The sequence below is a fragment of the Mastigoproctus giganteus genome, chromosome 5 (genome assembly GCF_048544385.1).
Source record: "Mastigoproctus giganteus isolate SK-2022 chromosome 5, ASM4854438v1, whole genome shotgun sequence".
NCBI classification, from domain to species: Eukaryota; Metazoa; Arthropoda; class Arachnida; order Uropygi; family Thelyphonidae; genus Mastigoproctus; species Mastigoproctus giganteus.
Window position 1 is genome coordinate 158,331,603 of NC_143579.1, and position 22,220 is coordinate 158,353,822.

General features: G+C 39.5%; 1 protein-coding gene across 4 annotated transcripts in view; it reads right to left on the reverse strand.

The window, feature by feature from the left end:
* Positions 1–21,748, reverse strand: part of LOC150085792 (clathrin interactor 1-like) — a 379,846-nt gene extending 358,098 nt beyond the window's left edge. For 3 of the 4 annotated variants that reach the window (XM_090374252.1, XM_090374251.1, XM_090374254.1), the window contains exon 1: positions 21,571–21,748. In XM_090374252.1, the coding sequence (XP_090230378.1) occupies positions 21,571–21,602 (32 nt within the window). In that variant the 5' untranslated portion in view covers positions 21,603–21,748. Of the gene's footprint in view, positions 1–21,566 lie in introns of all 4 variants that reach the window. The other variant, XM_090374253.1, reaches the window with a different exon arrangement.
* Positions 21,749–22,220: the final 472 nt, after the last annotated feature.

Below are 22,220 nucleotides of genomic sequence, written 5' to 3' on the forward strand. Positions count from 1 at the left end.
AGCGGATCATCCAGAGCAGTCCACTCACTACTAGGGAAAAGGATTGGAGAGCAGATAGATAGGTCTATCCTACAGACTGATCCTGTTGGGGGGTGGAGATAAGGTGGTGAGCCTGTATTTAATATGGTTAGATTTTGTCTGTCGACAAGCATTTCAATGAGTTGTCCTCATGCGTCTGCATTGGGAGATCCTCACAATGGATTGTGTCCATTGAAGCCGCCCAATAAACAGAAAGGGGTTGTTGTTGTTGTTGTTCAGTTTAACGACACAAGGACTACTAAGGCCAAATTGTGTCTCTTCATTGTTAATTTACAAAAAGCATATTGTTAGAGAAATTACATTATATGCTTCCGTACAAACCAATATGTTTTAGATATAATAAAAGTTCTTCAATATTTGCTTCATTTCCTAAGATGCGAGATAAATCTGGTGATATATTCAATTTAGAGAGAGACTGAAAATTGTTTGACCGGATGGTTGAATGTAAGGGACAATCAACCAGGAAATGACGGACTGTAAGTTGCGTCTGATAGGATGGGCACTGTGGTGGGCTTTCACCCAATAATAGAAAGAGATGAGTATGGTGAGTGTGTCCAATTCTGAGTCTTGCCAGTACCACTTCCTCTCGTCTGTTTCTTCGGAAGCCAGACAGCCACAGCTTTGGATCTTTTTTATCTGGTAAAGTTTATTGTTAGGGTCACTTTTCCAGGTCTGTGACCATTTATTGTAGCAGGCTTTGCGTATGACAGACTTAAAATCAGAGAAAGGAACCTGAGGATGTTGTGAGAGAGCGGGTTGAGGATGTTTAGCGGCAAAGTCGGCACTTTCATTTCCCGGAATGCCTGAATGGCCAGGGATCCAGCAAAAACTGATTGACTGATTGGACACACTGCAAGCAAATAGCTGGGAATGAATCTGTTTCAATGTAGGGTGAGAAATGGAGGAACTCTTCCTTATGGCAGAGACAACACTAAGAGAATCTGTGTAAATTATGGCAGATGAGATGGAAAGCTCAATTATCTTACTAAGCGCTAACTTAATGGCATATAATTCAACTGTGAAGACGCTGCAAGCAAGCGGTAGTGTGGCTGAAATTGTACATAAAGGAAAAACTGCTGCAGCACCTACCATACTCTCAGTTTTTGACCCATCCGTATAAATTTTACAGGCATGGTTGTTCATAGCATGAGCTGAATGTAACTGTCTGATATTGCAGGAAGGTATATTTTTCCCCCACTGGAGGAAGTATGTATCTTGAGAGACAGACACATATGTCCAAGGAGCAACAGGTGTAGTTGTGTCTTGGAAGATTTCATTTAAATCGACATTCCAAGTCTGAACAAGCTCTTTAATCCTGAGAGAGGCGGGTCTATTTTCATTTGGCTTGCTCTCATAGAAGACATCCCAACGAGTATTATAGAGATACTCCCAACTTGGGTGTGATGGTAGACTCTGGATCTTAGCAGCGTAGTTAAGCAGTAGTGTTTTTCTACGCAGGTGTAATGGAGGATCGTGCGCTTCAATATACAGACTTTGGATCGGAGAAGTCCTGAAAGCTCCCAACGCACTCCTCAGAGCACTGTGATGGATCATATTTAGCCGTTTTAAAGTAGTGCTCCTGGCAGAGTCATACACTGGACAACCATAATCTAGCCGTGAACGGATTAAACTTCTATAAAGATGCAGCAAAGTACACCGATCAGCTCCCCATGACATTGATGATACCGAACGAAGTATATTCAAATGCTTTAAACAAGAAGTTCTCAAATAAGTGATGTGAGTAGTCCAAGAAATTTAACGGTATTAACGAGCGGGATTGGAGTATTGTTTATTTGTAATTCAGATTCAGGATGGAGAGCTCGCTTCTTGCAAAAGTGAGTGACAGTGCATTTCTTTTCTGAGAGTCTGTAACCGTTCCGTGAAGTCCAGGATTCTATTTTGGTTATGGCAAGTTGTAGCTGCCGTTCAATGGTATTCATACTTTGAGATTGACAGGAAATGGTAAGATCATCTGCATACATATAAGTTTGAACAGTTTTTGGGATATCTCGTGTCATGCTGCTAACTCGGTTTGAAAACAGTGTTGGACTGAGTATTGATCCCTGCGGCACTCCCTCTTCCAGAATGTGAGATGTAGAGAGGACGTTTTTGTATCGGACTTGAAAAGAGCGCAATTGCAGGAAATTCTGAATTATTTCTGGCAAATGACCCCTAAGCCCCAGATGGTAAAGGTCCATAATAATACCATGCCGCCATGTAGTGACAAATGCCTTTTCAAGATCTAAATTGACCATGACTAGATGTTGTATGACAAAGGCATTTCGGATATGGTACTCGGCTTTAATGAGCACATCTAGGGTTGATCTATTTTTTCGAAAGCCATACTGGTGATCTGGAAGGAGATTCTCTGACTCCAGGATGTAAGTGAGCCTAGTATGAACCATTCTTTCGAAAATTTTTCCCATGCAGCTTGTAAGAGATATTGGCCTGTAGTTTTCAACACAGGAAGGATTTTTTCCTGGTTTTGGTAAGGCGATAATGAACGAATGGCGCCATGAACATGGATAGGCATTTTCAGAGTAGATCCGATTGTAAAAAATTAATAGGGTTCTCAAGTCTTCTCCAAGTAAATGCTTTAACATAATGTAATGAACTCCATCTGGACTGGCAGCACTATTGGAAGATCTGTTTAATGATTCTTGAAGTTCTATTAACGTAAACGGTTGGTTGTACGGGAATGAACGGCGTGTGGAGAAGTTAATTTTATACCGTTCTGCACCTGCTTTGATTTTCTGGAAGGTGGAGGCATAGGTGGCAGAAGCTGATATTTTTGCAAATGATTCTGCTAATGCATTTGCAACTTCTTCGGGAGTAGAAATGTCTTTCCCTTTCCAATGAAGTATCGGAGAGGGCAGCCGAGCAAATTTGCCATTTAGTGCCTGTATTCTTTTCCAGATGACTTGTGTGTCCGTGTCTTTGGTAATGGTGGAGGCAAAAGCAATCCACGAATCCCGTTTCGCTTTCCGCCTAACTTGTCTAGCTTTTGCTTTTAGTCTTTTAAAAGCAATTAGATTACTAGTGGTGGGATACTTGCGGAAATGATTCCAGGTGCGGTTTTTTCCTGTTTGGCAATTAAACAATCTGTATTCCACCAGTGATGTCTGTGTTTTCGATATGGTGTGGATTTTGGAATGGAGGCCTAAGCTGCAGTCAGAATCTGATTGGTTATGTAAGTGTTGACATCATCAATATGTTGCCTTTGAACATAAAATCTGTCTAAGCGTATCTGGGCAGAATAGCCACCCCAGTTTGCCTTTTTAAACTGCCAAGTGGATCGTTGGTCAGGATTTGAAGTTACCCCTGTTTGTAGCGAGCAAATAATTGGAAAGTGATCACTGTTGAAGGGATCGGTTAACACCGACCATGTCATGATTGGAAATATGGATGGCGAACAAATTTACAAGTCTATTGCGGAAGCAGATCCGGTTGCTAAGTGGATGTAGGTAGGAGATGAAGAATTTAATAAATTAAGATCATTATTATGCATGAATTCCTCCATCAATTTGCCTCTTACATCCATTGTGGCCGATCCCCACAATGGATGGTGTCCATTAAAGCCACCAAAAAGACAAATTGGAGTTGGGAGTTGTGCAATGAGGTTGTCAAGTTCTGAAAGCAGAAGTGGGGCAGATGGCGGAATATAAATGGAAACAATGGTAAATGACGTACCAACTGCAAGGCGAGCTGCCACAGCTTCTAGGGTAGTTCTCAAACGGATCGGCTTGGATGGTATGTTAGCGTTAACAAGAATAGCAACTCCTCCACGTGCAGGTGATACCGAGTTCCTATCTCGTCTGTAAATGGTATAACTTGAAAATTTTGGCAAAACTTGTGGTGACAAGAATGTTTCCTGTAAGCATACACCTATGGGATTAAATTGAGCTATTAAATCTCTTAAGTAATCAGAATGAGTGCTTAGTCCTCCGCAATTCCATTGTATGATCTTGTTCATTATTTAGGTTTAGCTGAGGGTGATTCATCTGAATGTTTTCTGTACGTGGGACATTTTTTCCGGTCCTTTTTTGAGAATGTGGGGCGTCCGGTATCCATGGTGTCATCTGCATGGAGTTCTAGAATAGGTTCCTCATTGTCTAGCAGCTCATCTACATCCATGCTTTTGGAGGGAGATTCCATTTTTTTAGAGACTGTTTCAGGTTTTAATTGTTCTTTTCCAACTGGGACTAATGGGGTATGAGTAGGAATGCTGATTGGGGTATTTGTGGCTTTGCTAGTTCTTTTTGGAGGATTATCTTTCTTTGAGGTTGAAAGCGTAGATTTGAGCCAGTTCGCTAGAGAGGTGTTAGGTGGAACTGATACATCTGTTTGAGCTGCAGTAGAAACGAAGTTCCGAGTGCGAGCTGCATAGGAACGACTACTAGGCAGGGTCGACATAACTTGTCTACGTGCCTCAGGAAAGGTGACTTTATTTTCTATTTTGTACTTTTGAATTTTCTTTCCTGTAATCCATAGCTCACATGTTTTGGAAAAAGCTGGGTGGCTTTCTTTGCAGTTTGGACAAACAGGGGTTTTGACAGAGCAATCCGCTTGAGTGTGATCTTTAGAGCCGCAGATGGGACACATGGCCTCACTTCTACATGCCTGCTGAGAATGCCCGTATTTCTGGCATTTGAAGCAGCGAACCGGATTCGGGATAAATGGTCTTATACGACAATTCAAATATCCAGCTTTAATTGAGGATGGTAAGTCTGGCGTACTGAATGTTAAAATGATCGATCTCGTTGGAGTGAGATTTCCATCTTTTTTAGTCATAATCCGTTTCACATTTGTAACTTTTTGACTACTTAGTTCTTGAAGTAGCTCTTCTTCGGAGACTGTAATTAGGCCCACTCACAGATTACACCCTTAGATGAATTTAAGGTTCTGTGTGGAGTAATTGATACTGTGAGCCCACAAAACGATGTTGTGTTTAAGAGCCGCTCAGAATGTTTTGCGGTGGCAGTTTCAATGAGGAGATCTCCGGATTGTAGTCTTTTCACCATTTTTGGGGATCCAGTAATCGATTCCAAATATTTCTGAATCAAGAATGGTGATAATTTTCCTATAGGTTGGGAGGATAAAGAATGAATCACCAAAAAATGGTAATTCATCATGGCATTGACGTTCCCTTCTAAGCCTTTTGGGGTTGTTGGTGTCACGGTCGTTGTCAGGAATTTCTGACCTTGAGCTTGATGGCTCTAAAGGTGGATAATTACTCGTATCCATGTTAGCTCCTTTTGGCCCTGGGGGTATATTTTTACCGCCCAGATTACCGGCCCCGCCACGGAGAGGCAGGAGCAGTGCCGCTTGTGACCAAGCGTATAGGTTAGTACAGTTAGTAAGACGAATTAAATTAAAGAAAAAGGTTCTTTCCTTCTTCTGGGCTCTTTTCTTAGTGCTTTTAAGAAAGAAGGGCTACTTAACGGAAAAGTTTAATAATCAAGGGAGAAAACAAAAGAGAACCTAGTCGCTTAGAGAAAAACGCTTTTAAATCGCACGAGAATCGCTTGGCCACGGAAATGCTTGGCACCCGGGGCCAGAAAGGGGTTGGCAACTGCAGAATGAGATCTTCAAGTCCTTGAAAGGTACAAGGATAAATGGGTGGTAGGTAGATAGAAACCAGCGTTAGGCTAATGCCAATCGCTATTCGCATGGCAACAGCTTCAATGGCAGTTTGTAGCGGAATGCGTTTACAAGGGACTCGTGAGTCGAAGGGTATGGCTACCCCTCCATGAGCATTAGTAGTTGCAGATCTGTCTTGCCAAAAGAGAGTATAATATTTTATCGAGGGAGACAACTAAGGTGTTAAATATGTCCCTTGTAAGCAGATTCCAATTGGATTATGGTTCATAATTATTTCGTGGATGTTGTCAATTTTGCTGCGCAAGCCTCTGCAGTTCCACTGTACAATGTTTTTCATTGTTTAGATTTAAATGGAGTAGCTGTGTCTGTCTGCTTTTTGGAAATCTGTTTCAGGTGGTCAACTTTCATTTTCTCTCTCTTTGAAAAAACAGGTCTGGTATCTATTTCGTCTTCTGGATGGATTTCCAGAATGGTTTCATTTTCTTCTTGATTGCAAGTCTCATTTGTGTCTAGAGCAGAAGATTCAGCATGCTGCTTGTTAAAGGGATCAGAATTTTCTCTTTGAGCAGGTTTTATGGAAGTTGCAGGAGCAACAGGTGGTATCGTGACTGGCGTGGTACTAGATCTGTTTGAAGTTGTTGTTGTTGTTGTTTGGTTTTTTTAGGAGCATTAACAACTAAGGCCATATTGGTCCGGGAATATGCGGCGGTCATTCCCTGACCTTTCCGCATCCTCCGTATTTGGTGGTGACGGGCTCGAACCCCGGTCTAATCAAGAAGCGTGTGCTACGCACTGCTGCTCCTTCCCACCTGGCTACGGAGGTGCCCCTGTTTGAAGTCTGATGCTTTGAGGACTGTGATACGGAAGAGAGTATAGATCGAGCCCATTCAGAAATAGAGATGCTTTGTACTATTGATGTGTCAGTCTGAACGGATATTGTAAGAAATCTTTTGGCAGCATCAGCATATGTATGTTTGGGCATCAGTGGCTGTATTTGTTTTCTTGCTTCTGAAAATGAGACTTTTTTTTCTATCTTGTACTTCTGGATTTTCTTTTCATATTTCCACTGGTCACATGTTTTAGAGAAGGCTGTGTGGTTGACTTTACAATTAGGGCAGAGTGAGGACTTTGATTTATAATCACCTTGGGCATGCTCCTTCGAACCACATTTAGGGCATACAGCATCACCTCAACAGACCGTTTGGGAGTGTCCGAATTTCTGTGATATATTACACCTTAATGGATTTGGAATGTACAGGCGAATGCGGCAGTTCAGATACCTGGCTTGCACCGATGAAGGTAGATTTGGTGAACTAAATGTCAGTATGATGCTGCGAGTTGGGATACGTTTGCCATCTTTCTTCAGCATAATTCTTTTCGCCTGTGTGACCTTCTGATCTTGTAATTCATTTACAATTTCCTCCTCTGAGACATTCATTAGGTCCCATTCTGAGATGACACCTTTGGAGGTATTGAGTGTAGCATGTGGTGACACCTTGACTGGAATTCCACCGAATGTGGTGAGTTTAAGAAGGAACTCAGAGTGTTTGGAACTGGTGGTCTCAACCAGTAGGTCGCCAGATTTAAGACATCTCACCATTTTCGGGGAACCTGCTATACTTTCCAGACACTTCTGTATGAGAAATGGCGATATATTGCCTATAGCCTGATTTGTTAAAGAATGCAAGATCAGGAAACTTGGATGTTCTACTCTGCAAGCATCCGTCTTCAATCTCTTCCTGTTGGTTGTGTCATCATCGAGTTGGTGCAAATCCATTGAATTAGGATTTGCTGTGTGGATCGGGGGATAGTTGTCAAAATCCATGTTTTGCTCCTTTTGGCCCTGGGTGTTTGCTTTACAACACAGGTTTCCGGCCCTGCCACAAGGAGGCAGGAGCAGTGCCACGAGGTGACCAAGTGGCTGAGTTAATAAGTTAGTACTAATAGAAAAATAAACAGAAAGGTGGATTTCCTTTCTGGGCCTCTGTCTACTTCTTGTAGTGCGAAAGAACTACTCAGATATAGAAATGAAGAAAACAGTGTTTGAAACTAAAAATAGAAACTGTTTGCTTAAATGCTCTTTGAGAAAACACTTTCATAAACGCACTAGATTCGCTTGGCCACGGAACACTTGGCACCCAGGGCCCTTGGTTGTTTGACCCTTTCATATGGAATATTGTATTTGATGAGTTTTTAAATCTCTCTATACCTAAAGTAGAAATGATAACGTATGCTGATTATTATTATTATTATTATTATTATTAATGGCCATATGGTACAAGGAAGCCTGAGGCTTATGCTGCACCAGCCAAAAAAAAAAAAAAAAAAAAATTCCCAAGTTACCCCCTGAGAGAGAGAGAGAGAAGTAGAAAGGAATCACCAAGAAAGAGAAGAATGATGATATCCAGTTCAGGACCCTGGGTTTGCCAAGCCCATACTCACCAGATGTGAGCCCCCGGGGTTATGATTTAGCATTGGTTATACAAGGAAGGCTAGATCTCAGATTGAGAAAAAAAAGTTGAGGAGACAAAAGTTTTGGAGGAATGGGCAAAAATATATAGGTTAGAAACTTCTAAGGATAAGATGTTACTCAGGGGCAAGCCAAGCATGAATCAGCCCCCATCTGTGAGGCTTCAGGGTGATACTGTCTGATATATTAAGACTACAGAGCATGTGAGATTTTTGAAGAATAAAATTAGAACTCTGTACACCAAGTTCTGGAAAATAGTAAGGGCTGACTGGGGTATCAAAGGTAGAGCAATAAGTCTAATATATGAATGTTTATTTGTGCTTACAGTCACCTATGCTTCAGAAGCTTGGGTACGTTGAGTGGAGAAAGTTGTAATACAAAAATATTTATTGCAGATTCAAAGATTTGCTTTGTTAGTAATAACAAGGGCATGTTGGATGGTCTCCTCTGAGGCCTTAGATTATATCTGCAAGGATTCCCGTCCAGTTCCTGGTTCTGTTGGCAGGAATGTTGTATTATACAAAGAGAAATAAAACAATAATGGGATTAACATCATGTCCTGACAGAGAGAGAAACTTTATACAAAATTTGATGTTAAGTCAGAAAAGAAGTGATTTTTACATTCTATAATGGAGATATGGCAAGAGAAATGGGAACAAACTGAAAAAGAATGAACAACTTTTATGTTTGTACCAAGAGAGTTGATATTATAGATGTTAACTCTTGGTACAAAGAGTAGATATTATAGATGTTAAGAGAAAACGATGGTTGCAATTTGGGTTAAATGCACCATTCCTGCTCACAAGCCACGGATTGGCATTAAGGTTGAAACAACTTGGGCTAAGGAATAGTGAGATGTGTGCTTGCGGGACGTCTGAGTCAACTGAACATGTCACGTTTGAATGTCACTGCTATCTCGATCTGAGATCTAAGTTGGAAAGATCTGTCGGCATACTGGAGAAAGAAAGACTGGGTTTTATTCACCAAAAGATGTCTATTTTCTTATTTCAATGATTATGTATGTGCAGTATTCAGGAGACAACATGCTTTAAACCTGAATAGTGAAAGTCTGGTTCCTAGCGCCAGGGACAGAAACTCGGATAATTGAGATTGGCAGATGTGATCAAAGTTAAACTGTCTCTCATCCAAGGCTAAGCAGCTGAAATTTACTAACATTGTTTGATTTGAGTTTATTTGATGTTTATTTTATTCAAAATTAAATGAGTTCTAAAACCTAAGAATTATGTCCTGTTTAGTCCATAGCCATGGATGGGCTTCGGCCCTGGGAATGGCTGAGCTTAATGGAGACATTACTACATCCCATGGCTTCAAAGGGCTTAGAGCTTTGTTTTATCAGTCCTTGATTTGTCCCTTTTTTTGGAAAGAAAGGGCACTGACTGGTGCCCCATGTCTTCTACAAACAGACCTAGAACTGAGCTGTCCTGTGCCTCCTTAACTTCTACATCCATTATTTCTTGTACTGCTGGTGGCTCCTCTGGTTTTTTCATCACTTTGTTTTGGTAGTGGTGGAGCATTAGGTACAGTACAGGAGTGGCAGCTGACTGTGTTTCTTGGGTGGGCTTTTGGGAACTCAATAAACAGCGTGCAGTTGGGGCAAATCTGTGGTGGAACAGTCATTTCAATTTGGGTACCAAACTTTCTCAGCATATGTTGGCTTATTTCTACTTATTGGCTTGACTGCTTTTCTTGTCTCCTGACAGGATATGATCAGTTCTGCTTTGAGTCTATCTCTTTTTCCTCCTTTAACTGCTGGTATGTTTGGGAGTATGCACTGTGTTCTCCTTGGCAATTAATGCCCACAGGTTTTGTAGCTGAACAGCCCATGATTTCTTAGTACTTTGCAACAGATCCTCTGACACTTCCAAGATCCCACTCAGAGATCATTCCATGAGATGAATTTAATGTCTTATGAAGAGTAACTATAATCAGAATCCCCTTCCCACAGAGGTGACACAAAGAAGCTGTTCTGAATGCATTTCATTTTTGGTTTCTATCAAAATATCATCTGTTCCTAGCCATTTCACTGATTTCAACAACCCTGCCATCCCTTCCAGACACTTTTGAATAAAGAAGGGCAACATCTTCAAAAAGGATTTTTCAGTGGTGGAATGAATAACCAGGAAGTTTGGTGTAGGTCCTGGTGTGTCTTCTGTTCTGGGCAAAACAGCCCAGAACAGAAGACACTTTTCTTCTTTGATCATTGGGATCAAAGAAGAAAAAAATTTTGATTATAAGAATCGATGGGTTTTTTGTTGGTTCAGTGCCCGGGCTCTCCCTCTCCCCCACCATGGAGCCCAAATGGGATGCCCATACCCTGCAAGCAGTAAATGCACTCAGGAGTAGGATGCCAGGTCTACCCAGACACTACATCTGCACCTCCGCCAACCTGAATCCTGTCTCTCAGATAATGAGTGCTGGAGGCAAATGGCATCAACAAGGTTGACACTTGCAGGCAAAACCACTAGCCAACTGACCCTGGGTGAGCCACCCATCTCTTCTCGAAACAGGGGACAAAGTTTTGTATTGAAGATAGGCCCCCAACCAGCAGCATCTCACAGTTTCCATGGGTCGCAGTGCATAGCAAACATGCCAGATTCTTACTGCAAGCACTGGATTGTTTGTTTGTTTGGGGATTTTTTTGGCGCATGGGCGTCTATGGCCATAATGCGCCATACATAGGTTATGTATTTATGCTATTTCTTTGTGGATCGAGAGTCAAGAAACTGATTGTTGACTAGCTAAAGGAGGTGGTATACATTGATTGCTTTGAGAAAGTTAAAAATCTTTGAGACATCTGTTTTATTGCCCAAAAGTGAACTAAGCGTTAGTGGTTCTTCAGTTGAGGCTGGATTGAAGTGATTCTGGCGTTCTATTGCAAATTTTGTGAATTCCACAAGGATATGTTTCACTGAAAGCACTGTTTTACAGTGATCACACTGGGGGTGAATCTCCCCTCTTAAAAGGTAACCATGAGTAATATTAGTGTGACCTATACGGAGACGAGCTAGTATTACCTCCTGTTGTCGAATTGCACTGAGACTTGAAGGCCATTGCTCAAGATTTGGCTTGATACTTCGAAGTTTATTTTCAACTTGGTTTTGCCACGTTGACTGCCACTGGTACATGCATTTTTCCTGTATTATTCGTCTATAATCTTGATGTGAAACTCTCCACTGTACATCAGGTGGTAAGTCAGTCGCTTTTGCGGCATTGTCCGCCAATTCATTTCCTGGAAGCCAGCACTGGATCCCGGTGATGCTAATCTGGAGGACCAGCAGTGTCACTGGGAGGTTTCCTAATCACGTTCAGGTGTCTATGTCAAAGGGTCCAAAAGAAGGGATTAAACCCACAAATCCACTATGGTGGCACTGTATCTTATCCACTGGACCATGCCAATTGATAGGAAACAAACAACATACAAGCTTTTAAAACAAATTACTCACAAATGGTTATTGTTATTTTTGGCGCAAGGGCTGCTCAAGCCATATTGCACCTATCAATGATGTGGAAGATACTCATATTGACTGTTTTGCAAACAGTCAGAAATGATCATATAAGTTTATCCTTTTGAGAAAGGAGAAAAATTCTGTGGGTTTGGCATTGTTACCTATGATATGACAGAGCTTCAAAGATTCTTTAAGATTAAGAAGAAAACTGAATGAGAGTTGCCAGGCATGTGAGTACAAGGTGCATTCAACAAGAATGTGCTTCATTGTGAGTTGAGAATTGCACCTATAGCAATCCTCAGAGCTTTTTTTTTTTTTTATTTGGTAGTTGTTGGCGCATTGGCTTCTGTGGCCATAGTACACCTCCCAAGGTTTTTGCAGTACTTTGATCCAAGCCCGAGGCGGGATTCGAACCCGCGACCTTTGGGTTGCCAGGCAGGCACCTTACCCACCTGGCTAGCCCGGTCGGCCTCCTCCTCAGAGCAGAATGTTGAATAGGAGCAAGGCGTGTTAGCACGCTCTATGGTACCCCAGTGTATGACACTGGGGTACCATAATCAAGATGAGACCTAATTAGAGTTCTATACAATTGTTGTCGAAGAAAGAACTGAGTATATTAATTTTTTTCTGGCAAGTAGTCCACAAATATTTGACATGTTCTAAGAAATTAAGCTTACTATCAAAAAACAGACCGAGGAGGAGAATACTTGCTCTGGGTCAGGATGCATCTTTTGTTTGTTACAAAAATGACAACACTAGATTTCTGATGGGATAGTCTATACCCATTCTGCATCATCCATAGCTTGATACTGTTAAGTGAGATTTGTAGTTGCCTTCCAATGAAGTTCATATTCTGTGAACTACAGGAAACAGTCAGGTCATCGGCATAGTGATATGAGTCTACATGGTTGAGTATACATTTGGTTATATTATTTATTCTTATTGCAAATAAGGTAGAACTGACACTTGTGAGACTCCTTCCTCTTGTATATAGATTTGTGAGAGGACTTGCCGATAGTAGACTTGAAATGTTCTATGCTGAAGCAAGTTTTGTATGAAATATGGTAAGTTTTTTTATTTTTGTCCATATTATTCTAGAATCTGTATTTTTATTAACTGAATTTGCAAATCGGACCCAGGAGTCACTTTTTACTTTCTTCCTGATACGGTGAGCCTTGACTCTGAGTTTCTTATAATTTAGAAGATTATTGGTAGTAGGATGTTTGCAGACTATATTCCAGGCTTGGTTTTTTTCCTTTTTTGGCACTCTTACAATCCTCATTCCACCAATAATTTATGGATCTATGGGAGCTTGACTGTGACTGTGGGATGGCAATAGACACAGCTGCTAGGATTTGTTTAGTAATATGGTTGGTGACTATGTCAATTGGATGAGATTCGATGATCTGATTATCAAAGGATACGTGATAAGTGTACTTTGCCCAATCAGCCTTGGAAAATTTCCATTTTCTGAAGTTACAGAGTATAAAGTTTGAATTTTACAGATTAGTGGATAGTGGTCACTGTTGAGTGGATCATCAAGAGCTGTCCACTCAAGGAAAGAGGATCAGAGAGCAGATATATACATCTATTGAGGAGACTGTTCCTGTTGGGAGCTGGATATAAGTTGGTGAACCAGTATTTAGAATGGTTAAATTCTGCCTATCAATGAGCATTTCAATAAGTTGTCCTCGTCCATCTGCATTGGGAGAGCCCCACAATGGATAGTCTCCATTGAAGTCGCCCAATAAACAGAAAGGGGTTGTCAACTGCAGAATTAAATCTTCAAGTTCATGAATAGTATGACGCTGACTAGGTGGCAGATAGATAGAAAAGAGTGTTATAGTGACTCCAATTGCTATTCGCATAGCAAAAGCTTTAATAGAGGTTTGCAAAGGAATATGTCTGCAAGCGACTCGTGAATCTAAGAGAATATGTTGTTGTTTTTTGTTATTTAGGAGCATTAGCAACTAAGGCCATATTGCTCCGGGAATATACGGTGGTCATTCCCTGACCTTTCCGCATCCTCCGTATTTGGTGGTTACGGGCTCGAACCCCGGTCTAATCAAGAAGCGTGTGCACGCACTGCTGCTCCTGCCCACCTGGCTACGGAGGCGCCTCTAAGAGAATAGCAACCCCACTGTGAACTTTATTTGTAACTGGTCTATCTTCTCTGAAAACAGTGTAATTTTTGATTGAGAGAGTTACCTTATGAGTTAAATATGTCTCCTGTAAACAGATGCCAACTGGATTATGACATTTAATTATTTCCTGGATGTCATCAATATTGCTACAAAAGCCTCTGCAATTCCATTGGACTACATTGTTCACTGTTTAGATTTAGATGAAGGAGCTGAGTCTGTGTTTTTTAAAAGTCTGTTTGACGCAGTCACTTTTAATTTTATCTCTTTTTGGGAAAATTGGTCTCGTGTCTATTTCATCCTCTGGATGGATCACCAGAATGGTTTCTGTTTCATCTTGACTGGGGATTTTAATTGGTATCCATAAAGATGGAGTCAACTGGCTGTTTGCTAACAGGATCTGGCTTCTCTGTTTGAATGGATCTTACAGGAGCTGCATGGGCAGCAGGTGGTATGGCGACTGGTGTGTTATTAGCCCTGCTTGAAATATGTTGCTTTGATGATTGGGTTCAGAAGAGAGCAAGGATCAAGCCCATTCAGAAATGGAGATGTTTGGTGGAATTGATGTATTAGTTTGGACTGATACTGAATGAAATTTTTTGGGACTTTTAGAGTCTTTTCTATTTTCTATTTCTGGATTTTTTCCTCGTTTTTCCACTATTCACAATTTTTAGAGAAGGCTGGGTGGTTGCCTTTACAACTGGGACAAAGCGAAGACTGGGCATTACAGTCAGCTTGGGTATGCTCTTTCGATCCACAGTTTGGACATACTGGGTCACCTCGACAGACTGTTTTTGAGTGACCAAATTTCTGACACTCATCATCATCATCATGAACTTGGTCCGACTTAGGTCTTTTAAGACCTGTTCCGTTGTAGCTCTTGGAGGTGGTCTTAATCTCGCCATCGTTGTCTTGGTTGACCAACATCTCTCTTGCCTGTAGGTTTATAATTAAAGGCTAATTTTGGGATCCGGTCTGGGTTCATTCTTTCTATGTGGCTGATCCATTTTTCCTGATACAGAAAAAATGGATAACATAGTAAATGACGTTTTATATCATTTACTATGTTATCTACTTTTAATTTTTCGTGGATATCTAAATTTCTTTGGTGGTCTAGTCTTGAAAAGCCTAATAATGGTCTTAAAAATCTCATTTGTGCTGCTTCTAGTTTGTGTGCATCTTTCTTATTTATGACCTAAGTCTCACAGCTGTAGAAGAGGGCTGGTTTTGAGGTGATGTTGGCCAGTCATAATTTTGTTTCAGTTGTCATTTGTTTTCCGATGTGGCATTTAATCGTTCCATTCATTTTATTATATTTTTGTAGTTTAGTGTGGATGTCTTTCCCTTCATTTGATATTAAATTTCTCAAATAGGTGAAGTCAGATATTTGTTCTATTATTTTATCATCAATAAAATTTTGATTCTTTGTATGTTTTTTCCACATAATCCCATTTATTTTGTTTTTGAGGTGGAGATTTTCATCTCGTACTTTTTACATATTTTATTAAGTTCATTTGCTGCTATCTGTAGTTCATCTTCGGATTTTGTAATTATTACTTGATCATCAGCATATAATATAGTTTGGATTTTATTCCTGTTATTCAACTATATTCCGTTGTTAATTGTTTGTTTCCATTCTTTAAGAATTTTATTGATGTAGATATTAAATAAATTTGGTGATAGTCTACATCCTTGTTTGACTCCTTTATTGGTGTTAATTGGATCTGATAGTTGGACATTACAATATTTTATACAGACTTTTGAGTTTTTATGTAGGCTTTGGATCGCTTTCCGGAGTTGGGTTGGGATATTTTCTTCACGTAGAATCTGCCAAAGATTTTCCTGGTTTACATTGCCATATGCTTTTTCATAATCAATAAACAGCAGAAATGTTGATAGATTGAATTCTCTTCTTTTCTCCAAAATTTGTTGTAGTGAGAAAATGGCATCTATTGTGCTTCTCCCTTTTCTGAATCCACATTGTTCTTCTAAGAATTGTTCACTGTATTTATTAAGTTTATTCTTTAGTATATTACAGTATAGCTTTGCAGCAGTTGACAGCATAGACAATTTGAATGTAGAACTATTTAAATATGGGGGCACCTTACTAAAAAATGCACTACTAAAATTATTTAACATCATATGGCATAAGCAACAGATACCCAAAGATTGGTAAACAGGTTTGGGGTTATTTCTGGAGCCTTTTTTGTATAAATTGATTACTATTCCTGTTTACCAATCTTTGGGTATCTGTTGCTTATGCCATATGATGTTAAATAATTTTAGTAGTGCATTTTTTAGTAAGGTACCCCCATATTTAAATAGTTCTACATTCAAATTGTCTATGCCTGGGCTTTTTTGATTTTTGTAATATTACCTCTAGTTCTTCCATTGTTATATTTTCTTCATCTTTGGTAACCACAGATTCATCTTCCAATTCCCTAGTGCCTGGGTTATACCATAGTTTGGAACAGTGTTGCTTCCATTCTGCTTGGGAGATTTTTGTTTGTTGTTTTTTTTTTTTTTTGTTTGGTTTTTAGGAGCATTAGCAACTAAGGCCATATTGCTCCGGGATTATGGGGTGGTCATTCCCTGACCTTTCCGCATCCTCTGTATTTGGTGGTCACGGGCTCGAACCCCGGTCTAATTAAGAAGCGTGTGCTACGCACTGCTGCTCCTGCCCACCTGGCTACGGAGGCGCCGCTTGGGAGATGGAGTTGGTTTTTATTTGATCATTTGTGTCTAGTTGTAATTTCTTAAAAATTTTAAAACCTCTTCTCTGTGGGCCCATGATATCAAGTTCTAAAGATTTAACAAATTTATCCCAGTCATCTCGTCGGATTTTTCTGGTAAGTTTTCTGACTTCTGCTCTAAGCCTTTTATATTTTATGTGTAGATGTAGGTCTTTAGTTTGTAAGAACAGTTTATAGGTCTTTTTTTTCTCATTGATTGTTTGTTTCAATTCTTCATTCCAAGTTCTTAGCCAGTTTTTATTTTTTATAGGTTTATTTCTGACACTCATAACATCTTATTGGGTTCGGAATATATGGGCGAATGCGACAATGTAAAATACCTTGCTTTCACTGATGAAGGTAGGTTGGGTGAGCTGAATGTTAGTATGATGCTCCGAGTCGGAATTAGCTTGCCATCTTTTTTTCATCATAATTCTTTTGGCCTGTGTGACTTTCTGATCCTGCAGTTCCTGAACAATTTCTTCCTCTGAGACATTCATTAGGTCCCATTCTGAAATTATGCCTTTGGATGTATTAAGTGTGTCATGTGGGGACACACTAACTAGAACTTCACCAAATGAGTTGAATTTGAGTAGAGAAACAGTGTTTAGAGTTGGTGTTCTCTACAACAGGGCGCCAGATTTTAGTCATCTCAGAATTTTTGGGGAACCAGCTACGTTTTCAATACATTTTTGAATGATAGATTGCCTAAGGGCTGATTTGTTAGTGAATATATAATCAGAAAACTTGGTGCTCAATTCGACGAGCATCTGTTCTCAGTCTCTTTGGATTGGAGGAGTCACTATCAAGTTGATGCAAATCCATATGATTCAGATTTGCAGTCTTAATCGGTGGAAAGTTGTCACATTCCATGTTTTGCTCCTTTTGGCCCTGGGGTTTTCTTTACCACCCAGGTTTCCAGCCCTGCCACGGGGAGGCAGGAGCATTGCTACTAGGTGACCAAGCGGCTGAGTTATTTATGTGTAGTTAGAAATAAGAAACAGAAAGGTGGCCTTTCTTTCTGAGCCTCTGCCTACTTCTTGTAGTGCAAAACTGCTACAGTAATTTATAAATAAAGAAAACGATAGTTGGAACGAAATATAATTTGTTCAAAAGCTCTTTGGATATAACGCTTTTTGGAACACACAGAAATTGCTTGGTCACAGAACGCGTGACACCCAGGGCCCTCACAAATGACCAACCATCTGAAACAAATGTTTTCAGAAATTTTCTATACCAACACCCTCCCCACTCAGCTTCTCAGAAGAACAACTAAGTGTAGAGTTTGTGACAAATATTAATTTGCACATCCAAAAACTACATCAGCAAAAAAAAGTTAGAGACAACACTTGCCCCGCAGCAAGAAAGTTTGTCACTGTGTTCCAAATTTTGGACAAATCCAAGGCAATCTACATTCACACATGAGGAGTTATCTACATTCACTACATCTGCATCCACACATGAGGTGTTGTTCAGGGAGGGGAATGCCAGAGGTGTATTAAACTCTGGCAGTAAGCTAGATAATCTTGTAATAACTGAGAGGAGAGTAAAGTGAAGGAAAAATTGTTGAATATAAACATAAGTAAGGCACATGGGGTGGATGGAATCTATCCAATTATATTAAAGGAGACAGCAAAGGAAGTAAGCAAACGCTTAGCCATAATTATGAGAGCTTCCTTGGACTCAGGGGAGGTACCCATGGACTGGAGATGTGCAAATGTAACCCCAATTCACAAAGGAGGATCAAAGCACTAGACAAGACTTCAGGAGGATCATCTAGACAAGACTTCAGTTATAACTAGGACACAGCATGGTTTTGTTAAGGGAAGTCTTGTCTGACCAATTTGATTGGATACTATGATGTGGTCACAAAGCAACTGGATGCAGGGAATAACTTTGATATCATATATTTGGATCTTAGAAAGGCTTTTGATACTGTTGCACATTGAAGACTGCTGCACAAATTGGAGCAGTGCGGCATTGGAGGCAAATTGCTGCTATGGATAAAGGGATGGTTAAGTGGGAGAAGACAGAGTGGTAATCAATGGACACTGCTTTCCATGGACTAATGTTATTAGTGGAGTCCCTCAGGGTTCAGTGTTGGATCCATTGTCGTTTTCTGTATTTATAAATGATATTGATGATGGTATACAGGCTTAATATAGAAGTTTGCAGACAATATGAAGGTTGGCAGGGTTGTTAATGACACTGATGACAGAACGCTGCTGCAACAGGATCTAGAAAAGTTGAGCAGATGGGCTGAGAGGTGGCAAATGAAGTTTAACATTGACAAATGTAAAGTACTACACATGGGAAACAGCAACCCCAGAGCAACGTATCAACTCTGTGGTACTACACTGACAGTTGTAGCGAATGAAAAGGACCTGGGGGTAATTGTGCAGGCAGATATGAAGTTTTGTGAGTAGTGCAGACAGTCTGCAAGAGTAGCGCATGGTGTCTTGTCAATGATATACAGGAATTTTTCTAGCAGGGATAAGGAGGTGATTATCCCCTTGTATAAGACAATGGTTAAGCCACACCTTGAGTACTGTATACAGGTCTGGATGCCTCATTTTAAGAAGGATGTAGAGCTGTTCGAACGAGTACAGAGAAGGGCAACAAGATTAGAGAATGGAACAAAAGGGTTGCTCTTACAAAAAAAAAAAAAAAAAGTTCTGCAGATCACAGTGTTTGGAGACTAGGCACCTGCGAGATGATCTGATTGAGGTGTATAAAGCCTTGAATAGTTTGAGCATGCTCAATGCTGATGGGATTCTTTCTCTTGCTCAGAATAATCACCTGAGAGGGCTTAAATTCAAGGAAAGACAGTTGTAGGATAGATGTGCAGAAGTTTGCCTTTAGCCAGTGGGTAGTTGATTGGTGGAACAGACTTCCATCTTTTGTTGTGGAAGTTAATAGCCTAAGTAAATTTAAGGCTGAGCTGGACAGGTATTTGGAACGAATGGAAGAGTGAAATCGGAGCTTTTTTTTTTTTTTTTTTTTGGCTGATGCTGCATAAGCTTGCTTTCTTGCATCTTATGCCTCTACTAATACTAATAATGTTTAACAAGGCAACAATTTATTTAAAAAATAAACTAGAAAGGCATTTTTAAAAAGTTGGAAAATACTGTATTTACATGCATATTTTATTTTGGTAATCAAAAATGACCACAGACACCAAAGGTCTGTCTTTCACACAACAGTCATCATTAAAGTACTGGTTACTTGAGCAAATTTATATCATCATAATAGAGTGCATTTAAAATGTGTATGTTTTTACACACCTTTCGATCTTTTCTGGACACCATAACAGCCAGGCAGATTATGATTAAGATGATATACACTTGCTGAAGTAACCAATACTTTAATGGTGACTGTTGTGCAAAGACTTCAGTTGTGTTAATCTTAAAATAAAAACAGGATATTTGTAAAATAGAAAAAAGTGAAAGTCATCTGTAATTATGTAGGAGTATGGTCTTTATTTTTCAAAAATTTGTGATATAAAAGTGCAATCAGTAATAAGGGTTATTTTAAAAATTAAGCCAAAGGAAATAAGGCACAGTGTATACACTGGTGTGACTAAGAAATTTAACTTAACATTACTGCATTCAGTGTATAGTGTAGGCACTGATACAAGTAATGCTCACTTAAAAAGCAATCCCCACACACACAAAATTGACCTCAGATGCCAAATAACTGGGCTTTATGTGTATATATACATGAGTATTATTTTATGAGGCCAGATATCAAGATGGCACCCCATACATAAAACTATTTACAAATAAACATTAAACACTAAGACCCTTCCACAGGATGTACCCTGAAGCAATCCACTTTATTTACTGAACACAATATTAAATTTCACATTACTCACAATGGTGATATAAGAAATGGGGTCCATGTTCCATACAGAATACCAAACTCATAGTTTATGTCAGAGAATGAAAGGGAATGAATGAAATCATATGAATGAAATTGTCAGCACATAAAAAACTAGCAATTTGTATTTAAAAGCGTTTTTATATTTATTAAAATAATAACAAGGAGTAAAAGATATTACACAGCAGGTTTGTTAAAATTCTTATAATAAACAAGGGATCAACATATTGCTATATCTATTTATATACTAATATAAACTGAACAACATAGTAAAATCAAAAATGAATGACCAGTAAAATGTAATTTATGCAACTCCTCTATAATCTTTTGTTTACACTAACTGCTCAAAAATTTTGCCAAAAACTAAAGTTTCAGTCAAATTTCTTTCAATAGATTACACTTCATAATCATTCAGGTGATCTTATGTTAAAGTCACTATTCTAGAGAAAAAAAAAAAAAAAAAAAAACTAACATATTATCCAAATTGTACAACAAATTCTGCATTATAACTCCTAACTTCACAGGATCCATATCTTGAGGGGTCCAGAAATCATTTACTGCTCCAGCTGCTCACCAGCTGCTGGAGCAGTAAAGGGTAGTAAACATCCTCACATATGACAAATAATAACTGCAGGATGTATGCATCTGTATGATATTGGTAACAGTAACAATCTCAACACAACACAGCTTCATGAATTGTATATACCAATATATTCACTAATAGTGGAACGATGCAAAGGAAATTTATATACGATTGAGGATTGTAAAATACCAAACAATTTATTTAAAATCCCTTTAGTGTGGTCTCCTTTGCAGTTGCATGACAACCCTAGTCAAATGAGGTGGGCAATTAAAATTGCCTTGACATGTACTCGGCACTGTATCACATTAATTGTGTTAACAACCAACTCAGAACACCATAAAATCTGACAAAACAGCGTTGCGTGAGCACATACCCATACGTATAACTATTCTGACAATTACACTTTAAACTCTGTACGTAAACGATCCGGTACACGTTGCCATAATTCTTCAAACGCACCACCTGAAGCATATTCAATGTTAAAAAAAAAAATGGTCCGACAGCTTCCATTAACATTAATTTCAGAGATAACTTCGGCTGAAACAGAGTGGTTTTTAAATTGGCCGTAGTAATCATATACCAAACTAGGTCATATTCAGGATTAGCAGATGTATGAGAAATTTCAAATATCCTGAAGAAGGGTTTAAAACTTACTTACACTTTATCTGTAATTTCTCTAATTTTCCACATTGTGGTCGGACGGAATTTTGCAAGTGGTCAGGTTTAAGTTGTGTAAATGCTACAGTATATACAGAACGGCAATTTTTGTAATATTAGGTCCCAAAAATTGGAAAACCTAGTCCCGCGAAACTTCCTGCTGACGACACAAAATCATGGCGACAACGCCACATCACGTGACTTTGTACTTGGGAATGATTGTTACTGCATTAACATACAACAGACGGCGCATACAATAATGAAGACTTTAAAGAGCTAGCCACTACCTTCTTTCCAAGAAGGTTCTTATTTTTCTTTACATAATGCCATAACATCTAAGACCATACTGCATTATGTGTTTCTACAAGTGTGTTCACGGACCGATTGTCACGTTGTGAGAGTAGAGAAAGAATAATTCAAGGGAGCACCCTACTCCCTCCGCCTGAGATCGGCTAATTGACTTCCAGGTTGAAGATGAATTTAGGAATTTCTCCGTCCTCCAAAGGAATTCGAACCTAGACCGCACCGCACAAATGACAACCGGAGAAAAAATGGATGATCGAAATGGATGAAAAGTCAGTTACACTGTGGCCAATTTATTATAAAAGGCTGGCGTTCATCACCCTCTTCGAATACAGAAACGTTATAAAA